The sequence below is a fragment of the Bubalus kerabau genome, chromosome 11 (genome assembly GCF_029407905.1).
Source record: "Bubalus kerabau isolate K-KA32 ecotype Philippines breed swamp buffalo chromosome 11, PCC_UOA_SB_1v2, whole genome shotgun sequence".
NCBI classification, from domain to species: Eukaryota; Metazoa; Chordata; class Mammalia; order Artiodactyla; family Bovidae; genus Bubalus; species Bubalus kerabau.
In genome coordinates, this window is record NC_073634.1 from 74,456,796 (window position 1) to 74,476,565 (window position 19,770).

At 39.7% G+C, this 19,770-nt stretch overlaps 1 protein-coding gene across 12 annotated transcripts in view; it reads right to left on the minus strand.

The window, feature by feature from the left end:
• BABAM2 (BRISC and BRCA1 A complex member 2) overlaps nt 1-19,770 on the minus strand; it is a 470,493-nt gene that overhangs the window by 191,886 nt on the left and 258,837 nt on the right. For all 12 annotated transcript variants that reach the window (XM_055540629.1, XM_055540627.1, XM_055540626.1 and 9 more), the window contains one exon: nt 12,003-12,112. In XM_055540629.1, coding sequence (XP_055396604.1) covers nt 12,003-12,112 — 110 coding nt within the window. The remainder of the gene's footprint in view (nt 1-12,002; nt 12,113-19,770) is intronic.

The following is a 19,770-nucleotide window of genomic DNA, read 5'->3' on the forward strand; positions in this document are numbered from 1 at the left end:
TGAGATGGCTGGATGGCATCACTGACTTGATGGAAGTGAGTCTGGGTGAACTCCGGGAGTTGGTGATGGACAGGGAGGCCTGGCATGCTGCGATTCATGGGGTCGCAAGGAGTCGGACACGACTGAGCGACTGAACTGAACTAAACTGAACTGAAGCATCTGAATTCCAATTAAATGCTATGTAAATGCTGTGTGTGATATCACATATATAAAAATATGTATATGTATGTATATACACACAAATGTATATATACATATCATACTAAAAGATGCTCACTCCTTGGAAGAAAAGCTATGACAAACCTAGATAGCATATTGAAAAACACAGACATTACTTTACTGACAAAGGTCCATCTAGTCAAAGCTATGGTTCTTCCAATAGTCATGTATGGATGTGAGAGCTGGACCATAAAGAAGGCTGAGTGATGAAGAATTAATGCTTTTGAACTGTGGTGTTAGAGAAGACTCTTGAGAGTCCCTTGGACAGCAAGGAGATCAAACCAGTCAATCTGAAAGGAAATCTGCCCTGAATATTCATTCGAAGCTTAAGTTCCAATACTTTGGCCACCTGATGCAAAGAACTGACTCACTGGAAAAGACCCTGATGCTGAGAAAGATTGAAGGTGGGAGAAGAAGGGGACAACAGAGGATGAGATGGTTGGATGGCATCACCTACTCAATGGACATGAGTTTGAGCAAGCTCTGGGACTTGGTGAAGGTCAGAGAAGCCTGGTGTGCTGCAGTTCATGGGGTCCCAAAGAGTCGGACATGACTGAGCAACTAAACTGAACTGATACATATATGCATACACATACTTATATACATATACTATCCACAAATATACAGCACATACAAGTGTGTGTGTGTGTGTGTGTGTGTGTGTGTGTATCCATTTCCAATTTATATAACCTGTTGTTATACAACCTAAATATAACCTATTTAGGTTATACAACCTAAATATAGCCTATTTCCAATATATAACCTATTATGATTAATAAAATGTAAGGTCACTGAAAAGGCATTTAATTCATCACTAATAACGTGAATAGCACCCCACTCCAGTACTCTTGTCTGGAAAATCCCATGGATGGAGGAGCCTGGTAGGCTGCAGTCCATAGGGTCACTAAGAGTCGGATACAACTGAGCGACTTCACTTTCACTTTTCACTTTCATGCATTGGAGAAGGAAATGGCAACCCACTCCAGTGTTCTTGCCTGGAGAATCCCAGGGACGGGGGAGCCTGGTGGGCTGCCATCTATGGGGTCGCACAGAGTTGGACACAACTGAAGTGACTTAGCAGCAATAACATGAAATGCTAAAAAGTACTACTATTTTCTATTTAAGTCTGTGAAATGTTTTTTAAGTTTATTTTTTACCCACAGTAAAATTCACTCTTTGTGACACACAGTTCTTTGAGCTTTGATAAATGCATAGAGTTGTATATCTATTACCACCATCATGATACAGAACAATTCCATCATACTAAAATTTTCTTGTGTTGACTTTTTGTAGTCAACCTTGGGTAAAAGGTTTCAACATTAAAAACAGGTCCTCACACTTGAAAAGAATGAGGATGAGTGCCTCATAGCACCGATGATCAACTTTTTCATACCTTCATGCCACCTTTTTTACACACGGGTTTCTATTGTACTTCCACTCAGTTCTTGACCAAAAGGATTAAAGGGTAAAGTAGCTGAAACAATGGGATAAGAAGAAACAGTCTTGGAGGAGTTCAGACTTCAAGACAGTATGAAAGAAAAAATGCTGGAACTTGAGTATAAAGTAGAATAGATAGCTCTTTTTTAAAAAGGAATATGCCTGGGAGATACAAGGAAAAGTAACGAGTTGGATAAAACTGGTGAGTGATCGCTTATGAGAAAAGAGAATGAACTTAGCTTTTAAGTTCAGGAAACAATGGCGGGAGGAAGGTCAAAAATAGGATGCCTAGGTTTCATGGCTAAGGTCAGTAGAAGCATAGTTAAATCATTACTGAAAATAAGAACATAGAAAAAAAGCAGATTATGAGGAAGAGGAAATGGGTAACGTTAGATGATGACTTACACTCTAGATATTAAATTCAAAGCTTCAGTGATTGTTCCAGCATGAGATACTGTAGAAGGCAATTAACAATGCAGAAATGAAACCAAGAACAATGATTCTTAAACAAAGTTTATGAATTGATTTTAGGGGCAGGTGTGGTATTCTCAAAACTGCATTTGAACTTTTTGCACCTGTATATTTCCCTGGATAAAGTCCATGGCTCTCCAAGATTTTCAAAGAGGTCTGTGTCAGTCTGCTGTTCCTTTACACATGATGTGTCTATTTCAGATACTTTACATCTTTGCTATTCAGATGATGTGTATAGATGTCAATTTTGTTTTATTTAGGCTATTGAGATTCCTTGTATTTCCTTTATTTGGTGTCTTCCATCAGTTCTGGAACATTCTAGACCATTTTCTCTTCTGCTTTGTAATTTCTCTGCTCCTGCTTCTTGAAAACAGCTTAATGTTTTCAAGAACTATTCACTGTTTATCTCAGACCTTTCATTGAGGAAGATTTTCCTACTTGTGAAATATAAATGAACACTGGCTATATGTAATGATCAGTGCTCAGAGCTTCACTGTTGAGATATATACATTTAAATTGAAAATCATAAACTTCTCATTTTCATTACAGAAAAAACTCGGCACAAAATCTTTGAGCTATTTAATGGAAAGGTGCTTGGCCTCAGCTCTTAAGTGAGGAGGGCTTCCCTGGTGGTTCAGAGGTTAAAGCGTCTGCCTGCAATGAGGGAGACCTGAGTTCGATCTCTGGGTTGGGAAGATCCCCTGGAGAAGGAAATGGCAACCCACTCCAGTATTCTTGCCTGGAGTATCCCATGGACGGAGGAGCCTGGTGGGCTATAGCCCACGGGGTCACAAAGAGTCGGACACGACTAAGCGGCTTCACTCACTCTTAAGCGAGGACACATTATATCTTATAGTTTAAAAGATATCAAGCTAAGTTGTAAGAATGTAAGTTAATCATTACACTATAGAGAAGAGGATTGCCAGTCCAGGTTCGATGCACGATACTGGATGCTTGGGGCTGGTGCACTGGGATGACCCAGAGGGATGGAATGGGGAGGGAGGAGGGAGGAGGGTTCAGGATGGGGAACACATGTATACCTGTGGCGGATTCATTTTGATATTTGGCAAAACTAATACAGTTATGTAAAGTTTAAAAATAAAATTAAAAAAAAAAAATAAATAAAGATAGATCAGATCAAAAAAAAAAAAAAAAAAAATAGAGAAGAGGAAAGCATTTAAAAGAAGCAAGGCAGAGAACTGCCCAAAGACACAAAACAAATCTAAGAGCTTAAAGGTCAAACGAGTTTAAGAACCATGTACCAGTGAGATTTAAGCTATCACAGATTTATATACATCTTCTTTCTGAAAGTCTACTGTTTGCCTGAAAAGACAGCTAGATTAAAAACATTAATCTATCACTAACTTGGGTGGCTGGGGAGGTGGGAGTTCTGCACCAGAATGTTTCAAAAAATATGGTTATTTGGGGACTGATTGATTTTTCTTCCAGAACTAAATTCTGTTCTGGTTCTTTTTTGTATTGTTTCAAAGTGCAGGCTGAGCCCTTGATCTTTTGGGAGGCACGGGCAAGACAAAAGGCCAAACTCGCTAATGAAAACTTGCTGAACTTACTCTTCAGAATTCCATTCTAAGTCACGAAGAACCCTTCTGGCCCTGCTCCCAGACTAGTAAAACGAACATCTCAAGTCCCCAGAGGCGAAGATAGCTTGCTCCACTAAAACCAAATATGCATCTTCTGACAGCTGGTTGTCTTAGCATACTCAGGACTATGTATTTATCAAAGGTAAAAATAAAAAATCTCCAGCAGCACAATATTTATTACAGGATTATCTCTGTGACTCAAGTAAACATAAGTAAAGCTAAATTAAACCATGTTTACTATGATGTTCTATTACTTAAATCCTGACACAAAATCACCACAAGAGATTTGGGGTCCATTTCTTGAGACAACTGATACAGTTTTAAAAGTTAAAGGGCAAGAATTCTTTTAAATATATTTGTGTTTAATCGCACGCCTCCTCAATTATTCTAAAAAATCTTTTTAGCATCTAAAATGAAAATTTCCCATCCTGTTAAGATGTTGTATTCAGTATCAAATTTAAATAAAACTCACAAAATACTGAATTAGCTCACTGCTTTTAACTTATTTTATCTGGTTTATCTGAATTTAATATCCACAATCTCACTGACTCTCACCCCTAAGTATTAATATTCAGTTCTCTTCATCCCCTTTTTCTCTAGTCCCTTTGGTCAAATTTCAGTTTATCCCAGCCTTTGTGGATTACAGGCCAGCCAAATATTCACAGTGATTATGTCTGTGGCTAGGCACACCATGGGGAAAAGACAGGCAAAGGGGAGGCTGGAGAGGCCACAGGAGGAGGAGTTGACAGGTCATATGTGATCACATGGGCTTCCCTTGTGGCTCAGATGGTAAAGAATCTGCCTGCAGTGCAGGAGACCTGGATTTAATCCCTGGGTTGGGAAGATCCCCTAGAGAAGGAAATGACAACCCACTCCAGTATCCTTGCCTGGAAAATCCCATGGACAGAGGAGCCTGGTGGGTTGCAGTCCATGGAGTTGCAGAGTCGGGCACGACTGAGCGACTAACACTTCATACTGTATATATTATATGCGATCACAAGCATATGCACCACTTCCAGGATTCAGCTGATAAGCCCCTCTACAAAATAAATTCCACCTCTCCAAACAAAGCCAGGGTCCACAAGGGGGAAAAGCCTGCTGGCTGGTCACAAAGTACACCAAGAAGAAATAATGATGGAAACCACTTGCTTTCGCAGGCACAGGATATAAGGAGTTCAGAGCTTTCTGCCCCTACAGGGAGTCTAATCAGTGGGGGTTGTGGTTGAGCTCACGTGGGGACTAAGGGCAGGGCCAGCTTGGCAGGAGGTAGGCTGTGGCTTGCCAGGCCACAACTGTTGGAAGAAGAAGCCCACCCATAAGGAGTTTATAGTTCAGGGAAACAATATGACAACAGAAGCACAAATAGGGGAGAGTACAGTCATGCTGGGCACACAGACGGTGGCGGTCACGAACACTCCACAAAGGAGGTGGTGAGGGAAAAGGCCTAAGAGGACAGACCCTACAGGAGAGGGAAATAAATTTAATGTTCAAGTATAAGAAGTAGTAAGGTATAACAATGAAAAAAATAAAAACTGTTTTCACAGGAAATCACACACAAAAAACCAGTTTGGCTGAACAACAGGAAATACATAGAGGCCAGATCAGGGTAGAAAGATCAGATGGGATTAAAAGAGAGAATACTCTGGATGATGAGAGAGATGTGCTTAATTCAGTGGGTAACAGGGAGGCACTGGTGGTGTGGATGGAGCAAGGAAAGGACATGATATGACTAGAACTTACTTTAAGAAGACAGGAGAGTTTTGTGCTAAATAAACTGAAATAGCAGGGAAAGTTAAAAGGCTATCAGGAGATGTGGCAATTGAAAAACTGAACTAAAATGACAGGAAGAGTGACAAAAATAAAGACACTGTGGAGAGAGGGTTTCTAGTATAAAACAATGGGCTGACTATTGATCTTGAGATACAGCACTGGGCACTGAAGACCATGAGAGCGCTATGAACAGAAAGAAGGTTGCAAAGCAGAAACATCTACTCGAGGAATGATGAGTTTCATTTCAGACACTTTGAATTTGAGGTGTCAGCTGAACACACAGACACAAAATCTATCAAATGGCTAGAAAAGCAGACCTGTAGACAGGGAGGAAAGCTGGGATTCGAAATGGGGATTTGGGGGTCGTCCACAAAGATGTGAGGCCGTGAAAGAGGCCTAGGGTGGAATTACGGGAAACATAATTTAGCATAATTTAATGTGTTTGGAAAGGAAGTAAAGACAGTGAAGGATACCAGGAAGGATCTAAGAAATCCAGCTTTTAGAGAGGAAAAGATGTATTATGAAAGTCATGCTAGACTATTCACAGTAGCCAAGACCTGGAAGCAACCTAAATGTCCATCTACTGATGAATGGATAAAGAAGACGTGGTACATGTATACAATGGAACACTACTCAGCTATGAAAAGAATGAAATAATGTCATTTACAGCAACATGGCTGCAACTAGAGACTACCACACTAAATGAAGTCAGAAAGAGAAAAACAAATACCATATGATAACTCTGACATGTGGAATCTAAAGTACGACACAAATGAAACTATCTATGAAACAGAAACAGATTCATGGACACAGAGAACAGCCTTGTGGTAGCCAAAGGGGAGGAGGCTGGGGGGGATGGAGTGGGAAGCTGGGGTTAGCAGATAAAAGCTACTGTACACAGAATGGATGAAAAAAACAAGGTCCTACTGTATAGCACAGGGAACTCTATTTAATATCCTATGGTAAAACACAATAGAATACAAAAAAGAATGTGTGTGTGTATAACTGTGTATCTTTGCTGTACAGCAGAAATTAACACAACATTGTAAATCAACTAACTATATGTCAATTAAAAAAAATGCAAGCCAGGAATATTACCATGAAGATTAGATGGGATGGTAAATTGTAAAGCAACTTGAACATTTCAAAACACTAAACAAAAATATTTTTATTGCTACAGTATTACCATATCTAATCTCTAGAAAAGCCACGTCACATTGGCAGAGCCACACTTTCCAAAGTTTTCCAAAGTCCCCTCCTCAACAGGTTGACTGGAACTGTGATTTCCTTCTCTTTCCCTGAAGTCTTTCAGTAGTTAATATCTTTTCTTGGGTGTTTATATAACTCGAGAAGCACTAACAGAACATCAACCATGAGTCAAACACTACTGTAGGCACTTCCATATCCCCTTGGACTGGATGAAACTGAAGCTTAAGATTTATCTCCCTTTACAGAAGATGAAATGAGGCTCAAAAAGGTTAAAGTATCTTGAGCAAGACTGCCAGTTAGCAAGTGGAGGAACAGAGGGCTTCTCATGCCAAGTCTTATTGTGCTATTTCTACACACAAGTTGGAACTTGCCATATTTGTTCTGATCTCCCTTACTGATTATATGCAAACTAAGGGCATAAGCCGTATCTCATTTTTCTTGACATTCTCTGAAGCATCTAGTAAAGGACCTTATACTGGGTCACTTTTCAATGTGTTTTTGTTGCTTGAAAGAACGCATGCATGGATATTCGCAGGCACACAGGCCTCACTAATGGTGAATGTCTGTGGGCTGGTAAGCTTTGAGTATTTATTTCCAAGGCGGGACTGTAACTCAACAACACAAAGTTCTAAAAACAAATTCTGTACTTGTGAAAGATGCCACCTGGTCCGCCTCAGGGGCTGAAGTCCTCTTTTTATGCACGGAGTGGGAACAGCACAGGGAGTGACGAGCTGGTTTTCTTCAAACCACTCCCACTAACCGGCTGCAGCCAAGGACAGGCCCACACCTTTTGGGGAAGAGAACTGTGCAGCCTCTGCTGCCATTTGACCTCTGGTGTCACCGCTGGAACTGCCACAGTCTGGGGCGGAGGTGAAGGCAAGGAAGGATTTGTGCCAGCTCTGATGACGTAACCCTACGATTCCAGCTTTCCTGCCAGGAAAAAAAGGCAACTGGTTTGGAATCTAGTTTTTCACCCCGCTTCTCCTGTTATTCAACCAAAATCTACTTTACATAACTGACCATTAGCTTTTCTTGCATACCTTACCACTTTTTTTTTTTTTTTTTAATGAACATTACTTAGTGTCTAATTCAACTGATTGGCTTGGGTTCCTTTGAAAACAAATGTATGGACCCAGAAACATGTGCATTTTATAAAAGCCCCTTGTTGGAGAAGAACACAAAGTCCTCAGAACCTTTTACTCTGCAAGCCATATACAAAACACAGCGAGAGACCAGGAAACAACAAGCATCTAAACACTATACAGGCGTTCAGTCAGTCATGCGTCCCGGCACTGCCAGAAACACTAAACAACCGTTCCAGGACAGATTTCTGAAGTGAGACCGCATTGCAGAGCTTCATAAATTATAATACATTTGGGAGTTTTCTACCTAGTGTCTCTGACAGATGTTCTCTTTTGTGGGAGCCTCTAATTTGGGGACATTTGGTATCCATATCCCTAGAAATCTTTAGGGTAAAGTAAATTTATCCCTCTTCCTATATGTGATGACAAGACCCCAGAGTAGCCTTTTCCTATTTTTGAGACTAGTTAATGTGAGCACAGTGCCCTTGCCTACTGCATGGACTAGCTGGGGCAGAGACATTACATCAGCCAGACTAAAACAGGGTATTTCCCAGGCTCAAGACAGCTTCCCATGCCATGAAAAGTCTTTTATCAATTTTTACCTACTGTGGATCAGGCTGTCGATCTCCAGGGCTTCTGCCTGTCAAATACAGTGCATGGGACTTGGGACTTCCTCGAAAGAGCCATAGCAGAAGCCAAAAAGTGTGCAAGCCTGAGCTAGGGCAAGCGTCTGGCATCGGCTTCGGGCGGGTCCACGTAGGATGCTTTTCCCATGACTCCTGAAAGAACTCTCCAAGTCTGACTCTATAATCAATGCCTCAACAGTTAAAAGTTGACGGATTGTATGAAACACAGAAATGAGAGCTTAACACAATATCAAAGATAGTGGCAACCGCTCTTCTCTCAGTTCCTAAAATCTATCCTATGACCTTGACCTTCGTGAAATGACATTACTTCTTTTCTATGCTCTGAACTCTATAAGAGTCAGGCCAAAGATATGAATAACTTTAACAACTATGTAAGCCCGTAGAAGATCATACCACAATTTGACCACTTTCCATTTTAACTTTCTCTAAAAGCTCATTTTTACAACTTTTACTCAAGGGTATAAGAACGTTTAATCGTTTTCTTTGGTATTACACATGCAGTTCTATTAAGGGAACTTGTATCAAACAGTAAAAATGTACAACCTCTCAATGATGCATTTTCACATTTTCTTGTGAAAATTACTTACTGCCCTAGAACACTGTCAATTATTTACTATTATTTGATATTATTTACCCTGCACTGCATTTGTAAAAGCATTAAAGGAATGCTCCTTGCCTGTGAGTTGCTTGCGATATAGATAAAAGATGGGGAAAAAAAAAGCACAACACTAACTAAATCTATGTACAGATTATAAGAGTGATGATATAAGTTTAGTGTTGTAAGAACTCAGAGGAAGGCTAGATTAATTTTTCCCAGGGAAAATGGGTGGTAGACAGCAGTTGAAAAAGCCTTACAAAACGTATAATATTTCAACACAAAGACAGCATTAGAGAAGGGCATTTTACATGGACGTAACAGTTTTAGTAAAGGCACAGAGGCAAGAGAGTACATGTGAATGTAGAAAACTTCAAGTGAAGGAATCCAGCTTGAAGGACAGGAAAACAGGATACATGGGGAGAAATGACAGGAAACTGATCTGGAAAAGTAAGCTGTGGCCAGTTCTTAACATAAAAGGGGTTGGGGGTGTAGAAAGCCAGATTTTAGAAACAGGAAATCACTTTTAAAATATACCCTTTACTAATAATTTTTCCCACCATATCTTTGATTTTAGAGCGAGAAATATTTTATTACCAAGTTTACTTGCAAACTAGGAGCAGTCACTTCAAAGAAAAATAATGTAAATGCTGGCAAATTCTTGGCTGCAGCTGAACTGATAATATTCTTATTACCTATATGTTGTGATTGGTTTACAACTCTCTTTTCGCATCATCAAAATACCTTCTTAGTTTAATGCATTCTGTATGTACCGAGTGGCTACTCCGGAACTAGTATTTGCTCACATGGCTACTCATCCTCTCCTTTTCTACCAACCACTCACTCAGTCACTCATTCTTCTCCTGTAAACACTATCAATAATAATAACATTACTAGCTCCAACTTGCTGTAGTGACAGGCATTGCAATTAATGCTTTATGAACAGTATTTAATATAATCCTCAAAACAAAACTATGAAAAAGGTATGATTATCCCTATTTTACGGATGAGGCAACAAATTCAGAGATGTTAACTATTTTGCCAGTTGGTAAGTGACAGAATCCAGGTTTAAATCACATATGCTTGACTCCGGAACCCTTGCCTGTTACCACTTCACTGTATTATCTCCAATACCCTTTGGCCACTTACTGCTATGGTTCAGTATTTTCAATTAAAAATGAAAAGATTCACTGAGTGACTGCTACTGTAAGATCCTGTTCCAGGTATTGTCAGAGGTAATATAAATAGATGAGAGAATGCCTGTGGGTTATTAATGCTCATAATCTTCCATATTTGAGTATAAAGAGCCATGTCTTTTATCAGTGTGTAAGATGGTATGTTTATGATTCATGAATTAAGAGCAACTAAGGAGGGGGGGTGAATGAGCTTGGTATATGAAGGTGGATGGTGACCACATCTCAGACAGAAATCAGCCAACCCTGACTAGATGACTTACAGAGAATTTTAATAATACATTTCAAGCAGAAGTCTGTAAAAACTCTCTCTGCTGATGAAAAATCTGTCCTGTCAGAAGTTCCCAACCAAATCTGCTTACAATCCATTTTCAATGAACCTCAACTTCCTTTGAAATAGAATAAGCTACTAAAGCATTTTAGCCAACAATAAGCACATTGTGAGGTTAGTGCTTATAAGATTCATTACTGATGAACAAAGTTACTGAGTTAAAACACAAACGTAATATCAAACTACTGGTACCACATAGTCTGAATGTTGTGTAAAGTGATACAGAACTATTTCAATGCAAAAAATGTGTCATCTTTTTAAGCTACCTGCCTCTAATATTCCCTTCACTAACTTCTGAGTAAATTAATACTGTCAGGATACTGGTTACATTTTTACAAACAATGAGAAGAGTTATGAATACACAAGAAACTGAGTAGGATGCTGTTCAGCAGTCCTCTTTAAGGCAACCACACATGTTGTTGTTTAGTCGCTAAGTTACGTCTGACTCTTTTGTGATACCAGGGACTATAGCATGCCAGGCTCCTCTGTCCTTGGGATTCTCCAAGCAAGAATACTGGAGTGGGCTGCCATTCCGTTCTCCAGGGGAGCTTTCTGACCCAGGGATCGAACCCGGGTCTCCTGCATTGCAGACAGATTCTTTACCAACTGAGCCACCAGGGAAGCCCTAGGGGACATCAGTTTAGTTCGGTTGCTCAGTTGTGTCCGACTCTTTGCAACCCCATGGACTGCCAGGGGACACAGGGCTAAGCTATTAGTCTGGCAAGCAGGGCACAATCCTCAGAGTTGCTGAATGGAGGGGAGGCAGATGGGTTAACCCGCATGCATTAACTATTAGGGTGCACTCTGCTAGGGATACAGGGGAGTGCTTCAGGAGCTCATACGAGCGGCACCAGCCCCAGAGTTGGGATTCCCAGTCCCCAGCAGCCTCCCTCCTGCTGTCTGGAATGCTCTCCCCTGGCTGAAAGATCCGCCCCCACAATGTCTGCATGGTTCCCTCTCTCCACTAGCCAGTGCATGCGTGCCAAGTCACTTCAGTTGTGTCTGTCTCTGCAACCCTATGGACTGTAGCCCACCAAGCTCCTCTGTCCATGGGATTCTCCAGGCAAGAATACTGGAGTGGGTTGTCATTCCCTTCTCCAGGGGATCTTCCCAACCCTACTTGGCAGGCGGATTCTTTACCACTGAGCCATCAGGGGAAGCCCAACCACACATACCCAGGGACATTCATAAGGAGTCACAATTTTGGACCCAGGCACAGTATTCACATCACAAATTGCAGAGCTAAGTCTTATCCAAAGATCACTATGGCAAATACTGTCTGCATTTAATCTGGAATCTAAACGTTGAATACAATTCACTTTAAGAAAACAAAAGTCAATAAAGAGAAGCCATTCTAAGAATTTAAGACTGGCAAAAGAAGTAGCAATCACGTCTCATTAACAAGAAGAATCATCAGGCTAAATAAAATTATGACACCGATACTTACTGTTCAATTCGGGGTGACAAGTACAGCTTAGGGTACACCTGAGTGGCTTCAGTGTCCTCAAAACTGACAGAAAGGAGGGCCACATCTTCTCCTGGGTCTTCATTCACATCCTTAAACAGTTAGTGAAAAACACAATGTTATTAGTACTTGCTCTCGTAACATTTTTCTGGTGACCAGCTTACTGTCTGCCAGCAATAAGGCCAGAAGTGTGGGTCACCTGGATTCAAGTTTTGAGACTCCATACATGCTTTGCCACATATCTAGTCACTCTTTAACAGTGACAGCTTTCAAACATTCCGATCAAACTCCACCATAGTAATAAAAAGATCCCCACCAATCTTTCAGTTGTTTCCACATTCCAAGAAGGGAAAAGTGAATCTGGTGTTAATAAAGGATTAGACGAAAACGTAGTGAAGTTACAGTAGCTAGCAAGATATATAATGTCTTATAATTTATATAATACATACAAATGGCTTAAAATTTACTTTTCCTAGGAAGAAGATGCACTATAAACATGATTTATATCATCAGACAACAACAAAATCTTAAAATACCCTAGGAATTTTATTATATCTATCTTGATAATATACTGTAAGTTATTTAAATAGTAAACATTACCAAGAAACATATTACTATGAAGTGTACCACTGTACATGCAAATGGCAGGGTGTTACATACATATTTGCTTAAGCAAAATGATCATGGATGATTCATATGTGAACCACAAGACAAATGTATTTTAAAAGTCTAGTTATACAATGCAAAGAAATAGAGGGAAACAATAGAATGGGAAAGACTAGAGATCTCTTCAAGAAAATTAGAGATACCAAAGGAACATTTCATGCAAAGATGGGCTCAATAAAGGACAGAAATGGTATGGACCTAACAGAAGCAGAAGATATTAAGAAGAGGTGGCAAGAATACATAGAAGAACTATACAAAAAAGATCTTCACGACCAAGATAATCACGATGGTGTGATCACTCACCTAGAGCCAGACATCCTGGAATGTGAAGTCAAGTGGGCCTTAGAAAGCATCACTACGAACAAAGCTAGTGGAGGTGATGGAATTCCAGTGGAGCTATTTCAACTCCTGAAAGATGATGCTGTGAAAGTGCTGCACTCAATATGCCACCAAATTTGGAAAACTCAGCAGTGGCCACAGGACTGGAAAAGGTCGGTTTTCATTCCAATCCCAAAGAAAGGCAATGCCAAAGAATGCTCAAACTACCACACAATTGCACTCATCTCACACGCTAGTAAAGTAATGCTCAAAATTCTCCAAGCGAGGCTTCAGCAGTATGTGAACCGTGAACTTCCAGATGTTCAAGCTGGTTTTAGAAAAGGCAGAGGAACCAGAAATCAAATAGCCAACATCTGCTGGATCATGGAAAAAGCAAGAGAGTTCCAGAAAAACATCTACTTCTGCTTTATTGACTATGCCAAAGCCTTTGACTGTGTAGATCACAATAAACTGTGGAAAATTCTGAAAGAGATGGGAATACCAGACCACCTGACCTGCCTCTTGCGAAACCTATATGCAGGTCAGGAAGCAACAGTTAGAACTGGACATGGAACAACAGACTGGTTCCAAATAGGAAAAGGAGTACGTCAAGGCTGTATATTGTCACCCTGCTTATTTAACTTATATGCAGAGTACATCATGAGAAACGCTGGGCTGGAAGAAGCCCAAGCTGGAATCAAGATTGCCAGGAGAAATATCAGTAACCTCAGATATGCAGATGACACCACCCTTATGGCAGAAAGTGAAGAGGAACTCAAAAGCCTCTTGATGAAAGTGAAAGAGGAGAGTGAAAAAGTTGGCTTAAAGCTCAACATTCAGATAACGAAGATCATGGCACCTCGTCCCATCACTTCATGGGAAATAGATGGGGAAACGGTGGAAACAGTGTCAGACTTTATTTTTTGGGGCTCCAAAATCACTGCAGATGGTGACTGCAGCCATGAAATTAAAAGATGCTTACTCCTTGGAAGGAAAGTTATGACCAACCTAGATAGCATATTGAAAAGCAGAGACATTACTCTGCCAACAAAGGTCCGTCTAGTTGAGGCTATGGTTTTTCCAGTAGTCATGTATGGATGTGAGAGTTGGACTGTGAAGAAAGCTGAGCACTGAAGAATTGATGCTTTTGAACTGTGGTGTTGGAGAAGACTCTTGAGAGTCCCTTGGACTGCAAGGAGATCCAACCAGTGCATTCTAAAGGAGATCAGTCCTGGGTGTTCTTTGGAAGAAATGATGCTAAAGCTGAAACTCCAATACTTTGGCCACCTGATGCAAAGAGTTGACACATTGGAAAAGACTCTGATGCTGGGAGGGATTGGGGGCAGGAGGAGAAGGGGACGACAGAGGATGAGATGGCTGGATGGCATCACCCACTCGATGGACATGAGTTTGAGTGAACTCCGGGAGTTGGTGATGGACAGGGAGGCCTGGCGTGCTGCAATCCATGGGGTCGCAAAGAGTTGGACACGACTGAGCAACTGAACTGAACTGAACTATAAGAATATTATAAGACAAAAACAAAGAAACATTGAGAGGTTGAACTGATAATGATAAAGCTAACCTTACTGTAATTTATAATTAAAAAATAAGAATAGCAACAATCAAATGTCATAATCAACTCAAGCCAAACTGGTGATACACTAAATTGTCCTGAATTAAAACTGTGGGACTTACCACTATGTGAATGTACTTTACAATCACTGCCAAGCACTGACTATTTGGCAGACTTCTGAAGCAAATACCAAATTAGAATAAATTCTCATAGCATGGTGATTTCAATTTGAGAATAGAAAATTTTAATAACCCTTAACAATTCATTTCTGGTTGGTAAGTGGCTACAAAGGCTTCCCTGTTGGCTCAGGCAGTGAAGAATCCACCTTCAATGTGGGAGACCGGGTTCAATCAGGAAGATCCCCTGAAGAAGGGAAAGGCAACCCACTCCAGTATTCTTGCCTGGAGAATCCCATGGATGGAGAATGGTGGACTAGAGTCCATTGGGTTGCAATAAGTCAGACATGACTGAGTGACTCACACACACACACACACACACACACAAATGGCTCCAAATCAAATACAAGTTTTTAAGAAACTTAATAGAATTGCACATTTTTCACACTAAGGCACTGCTAAGAGCCCACCCACATTTCTAAATCAGATCGCAAGTTCTCAGCAGACATCCTAGGAGGGTCCCAACTCAGACTTTAAGAATCACTGCCTGTGATACTTGGGAATCTCAGACATCATGTCCTTCCTTTGGTCTAAAACAGGCCTCAGCCCAGCTTCTCCTGCATCTTCAGAAGCTGGTCCTCACACTCACCTGCTTACCTCTAGCATCTTTGATCTCCTTGCTCTGCCTTCTCCTGTGTCTACAGGATGCACCACTGTGGCAAGTATACACAGGGACAAGGACTGGAAGTCTCTCCCATCTTAAAATACAAAAATTTTTAAAAGAAAGAAAAGAAATCATGCTGGTCTCTGCTTAGTTCCCTGCGTTCTGACATCTCTCCTCCTCCACTGCATAGACTGCTGCTGAAAGACTGCTCCACACTCCCTGTCTCACTCCCTCCCCTCTTCTTAACCTCCCCTTAGCCCACTCTAGTAGCCTTCTGACCCTACTTCCTACCAGGACAGTCACTAAAGACAACAAATGCCTCTCGGTCCCCATCTTACTCAATCTCTAAACAGTATTTGACATGGAATTCTCCCTCCTCTGAAAATATGCCTTCTTGCTTCTAAGAAACTATATGTTCCGGGTCTTCTCTTGTCTCTTTGGCCACTTCCTCCTTTCTTTTCTTCCTCTCTTTTTTAACTTCGCAATTGTTTTTTCATTTTACATTACAAAATTCAGGCTTGTTGTAACAATTCAAACAATACAGAAGTTTTTTTTGTGTTGTTGTTTTAAAAAGGCATTTCCATCCTTGCTTTTCAAGGTAACCAATAGTAACCGTGTATGTGGCCTTAAACAGCTTTTTCTATGATCATAAAAACATACACACACTTGCATATAAATAACTCTTTAACTGTGTCTTCTGTTTTCCCTAATAAGAGTCCTATTATACACAGGACTCTACCACTGGCTTTCTAAATAGTCACATAATATTTCACGTCATGGATTTATTTTGTATTTAGCCATTTCCCTAGCAACAGACATTCAGGTTGCCTGTAGTTCTTAGCCACTTGATATTGCTGCAGTAAGTATCTTTGGATAAATACCCTTTAGTAGTGGGACTTCTATTTCTTGGGAGATAACTAAAACTCAGCTTGCTGGGTCAAAGGCTATAAACATTTTACATTTTAATAGATTGTTTTTCTAAAATTCACAGTTGGGCCCATGAATTTGCATCAGTATGAGAAAGAGCCTCTTTCCGTTCATCCTGAGTAACTGGATGATACTGGCTGTTTCTCTTTCATTTGACACTGGCAATCTGATAGCTGGAAAATTGTACCTCAATTTATATTCAATGAATGAAGCTGGGCCATTTTTTTTTTACTTGTTTATAGATTATTTACATTTCTCCTATAAACTTTCCCATCAAATCTCTTGCCCATTTTGCTTAAAGGTTTTTGGACTTTTTTGTTGTTTTTGTTATTGTTTATTAGATTTACTAACCCTTGTCTATCCCATGTATTATAAATATTTTCTCTTTTTGGCTTTGGACTTTGTCTGGGGGCTCTTCTGACATCAGAAGAAAATTGAGAATTCTATAGGGTTAAATCTGGCTAATAACTCAGAGGTTGTTTAACCGTTTTCTTAGTTTTTCATCTAACACTGTTACACTTTTATTTTTACATGCAGATTTGCAATGCATGTATATCTGGACTATATCTTTAGGTGGGCTGACAGAGGAAGTATGTACAAGGAACAAGTAGCGCAGTGCCTGGGACACAGAAACCACTCAGTGTCTGCTGAACGGATAAATCAATAAACAATTTAATGTTAATTCCTAACCTTTTTCCTCCACACCTAGTGATTTTACAAAAGTTGCTGTTACCAGTGATGTCTGGAAACTAAGTACTGGTTCCTGGCTCCTGTCCTCTCCCCTACCTCCCCTCCCCAGTAAACCAAAGTCCCCAGAACTAGTGGTTTTAAAAGGAAAGCCAAGATTGGGAGTCTGAGTTTATCTATCACTTTTAACTCTTTTCTAGATGAGAAAGAATCCAACTTTGTATGTTCCTTTCTATAAAGTAAGGATGGAAAATTTTAAAAATACTTATAGGCTCAGCAAATAGAAACTATGTAATTATATGATTCTAAAACTCATAAAATATTTAAAATTAAGGGTGAAGCTGAGCTTGAAAACATTCAGATTCAGAGAGACAAATTCATTTTATAATCTAAGTGCTAAAGTAGTTCCCTTTGGAGTTAGGGTAGTCACCTTCAGAGAGACAATAAAAAAAGAATTAACATTGAACTGACTTTCAGATACCTTTGCCCAACAACTGAGTTTCCTTGTTAAAGGTCTCTGACTACAAGCCACAGAACTCTGTTAAAATTTAAAAAAAAAATACTGAAAAAAATGGGGGCCACTAAAAATCCTTTTAATTAACAGCTTCATTCCATATGCCTATGAATAACATAGTTATTTCCCTTTCCTGCTTTTGAACTTTGCATTTCACTACTATTTAAGCAAAGAACAGAAATGCTCAGAGACAGTCCTCCAAACAACCAGAATGACCCTTGTTTACATAATCAACATTTATTATCTGGCATCCTGCAAAAAGTACACGAAACATTAGTCTGAGTATGAAAATAGCTGTTTCTAGGAGTTCCTTTTACGAACTTCTTTAATATGATTTATTCCCCTTGGTGTGGCACATGAGTTTCCCCCGAGCGGGTATTTGATTTCTAATGGATACGTAAGTTTGACTTTGAGAGCTTAAATAAGCCCAAAGAGTTCCAAAAATACAAATCTACACAGTGCTGCTTCCAGTTTCTGCAGCTCTAACAGGCTTGTACATGTGTTCCTTCCCATCTGGGAAATTATAAAAGAAGCTCTTGTACCATGGTTCTTAGAAGCTAACATTACAGATGATTATTGTAACCACTAATGGCAGCATTTGGAAAACAGGGGGTGGCAACAGTGTAGCAGGGGAAATTTTAAAATGTACAAGTACACATTTTCAGGGCTTCCTATCTGCGCCATTTGAAACTGCAGCAGACTAAAATGGGGTGGGGGACAATGCCGAATCTGCTAAAGCTGAAACAAAAATACTGCCTCACACCTTTACAAAAGCACGTCAGGCACTGATATGCATATGGCGAGGCAATCATGGCTGTGATATTTTGCTGAGCATTATCAGTGGATTTGGCATGGCACTTGGTTATAGCAGAAAGGGCTTCCTGTGGCTTGCAGTGAATAGTCACTAGATGGTGAGTTCCTTGCAGGCTGGGAGTTTTTCCTGTTCATTTTTGTATCCCCAGTGTCTGGAACATAGTAAATACATAGCAAATTGGTTGAAAAAAACTGAATTAGCACAGGAATGACTGTAAGAGTGAGTAAATGATGGAGTTTAACAGAAAATGCTTTCTGTTACAAAGATTCTCAATATTTATCTCTTCCGTGCCTTAAATCTACAACTAGTTCAGATTTTATCAAAGAAAACTCAAATCTGAACCATACATAAGCGAAGGATATACTGACCAATAAAAGTTAACACTCTGCTTAGGTTATAATGGTTTATTTATACACCTTTTCTCCATTGGGGCTCACTGTAATATCAAAAGAGTATAAAAAAGACAATAATTAGCCTTGGAAATGAAAGTAGACACAAGTACAATTTATCATTATGCTGTACTTTTTTGATATGCTAATTTTCCAAATGAGGAAAGCAGGCATTAAACAAGCCCCTATATGTTGATCCTATATGTAGGATCAAACCATCAATTAACTAGTTGCTGATAGAAAATATTAGCTGGACAATATATATTACAAACCACATGTCACATAGGAAGACTGTAAAAAAAAATTGCATTTCTCAATTCTAAAAGTTTTACAACAAAACTATAACCATTACTAGTAAAACCAGTTTGTGGACATAAAGACTATAAAGAAGCTATTATCCCGTCTGTCAAAAACAGAGTAAGAACTACTTTGAGTTATATTTAAAATTATATTAAATAAGACCCAGGATTAATCATGATTCCTAGGGTGACTAAAAACTACGTCTGAGTAAGCACCTCATTATACAAAAGGTATGAGTTTTTTTAAAGATATAAGCAAATTAAAAATTTCCAAAACAGAACCTTATTTTAAAATACACTAAATGAGGTTTGTACTCTAGAGGCCCCAGAATTTTGACAGTATAGATTTGTCATCAGATTACATAAATTTAGGTTTTTCCAAGTCAAGTTTTTTCAAGTAAGAGAATGAGACACTCACAATGCTACCATTCATTTAACAAGCATGGAACAAAGTAAGTAAAACATATAGTATGTTACAAATACTATGGAGGAAAATCAAAGCTGGAGAAAGGGATAAAGAGTGAGGAGAGAACAGAAGTTTCAAGAGTGGTCAAGACAGTTTATGGAGACTCAGCAGTGGCCTCTCATTACTTGAGACAGGAGATTTACAATAACATGTCCTCTAGATTCACTGTTATATATCAGTACAAGCAGCCCCAGTTAAAATTTGAATTGGATTCTACTAGCATTAAGACATGACAACAAGGAGCTTCCCCAGTGGTCCAGGGGTTAAGACTCCATCTTGCAATGAAGCGGGTACAGATTTGATCCCTGGCCAGGGAA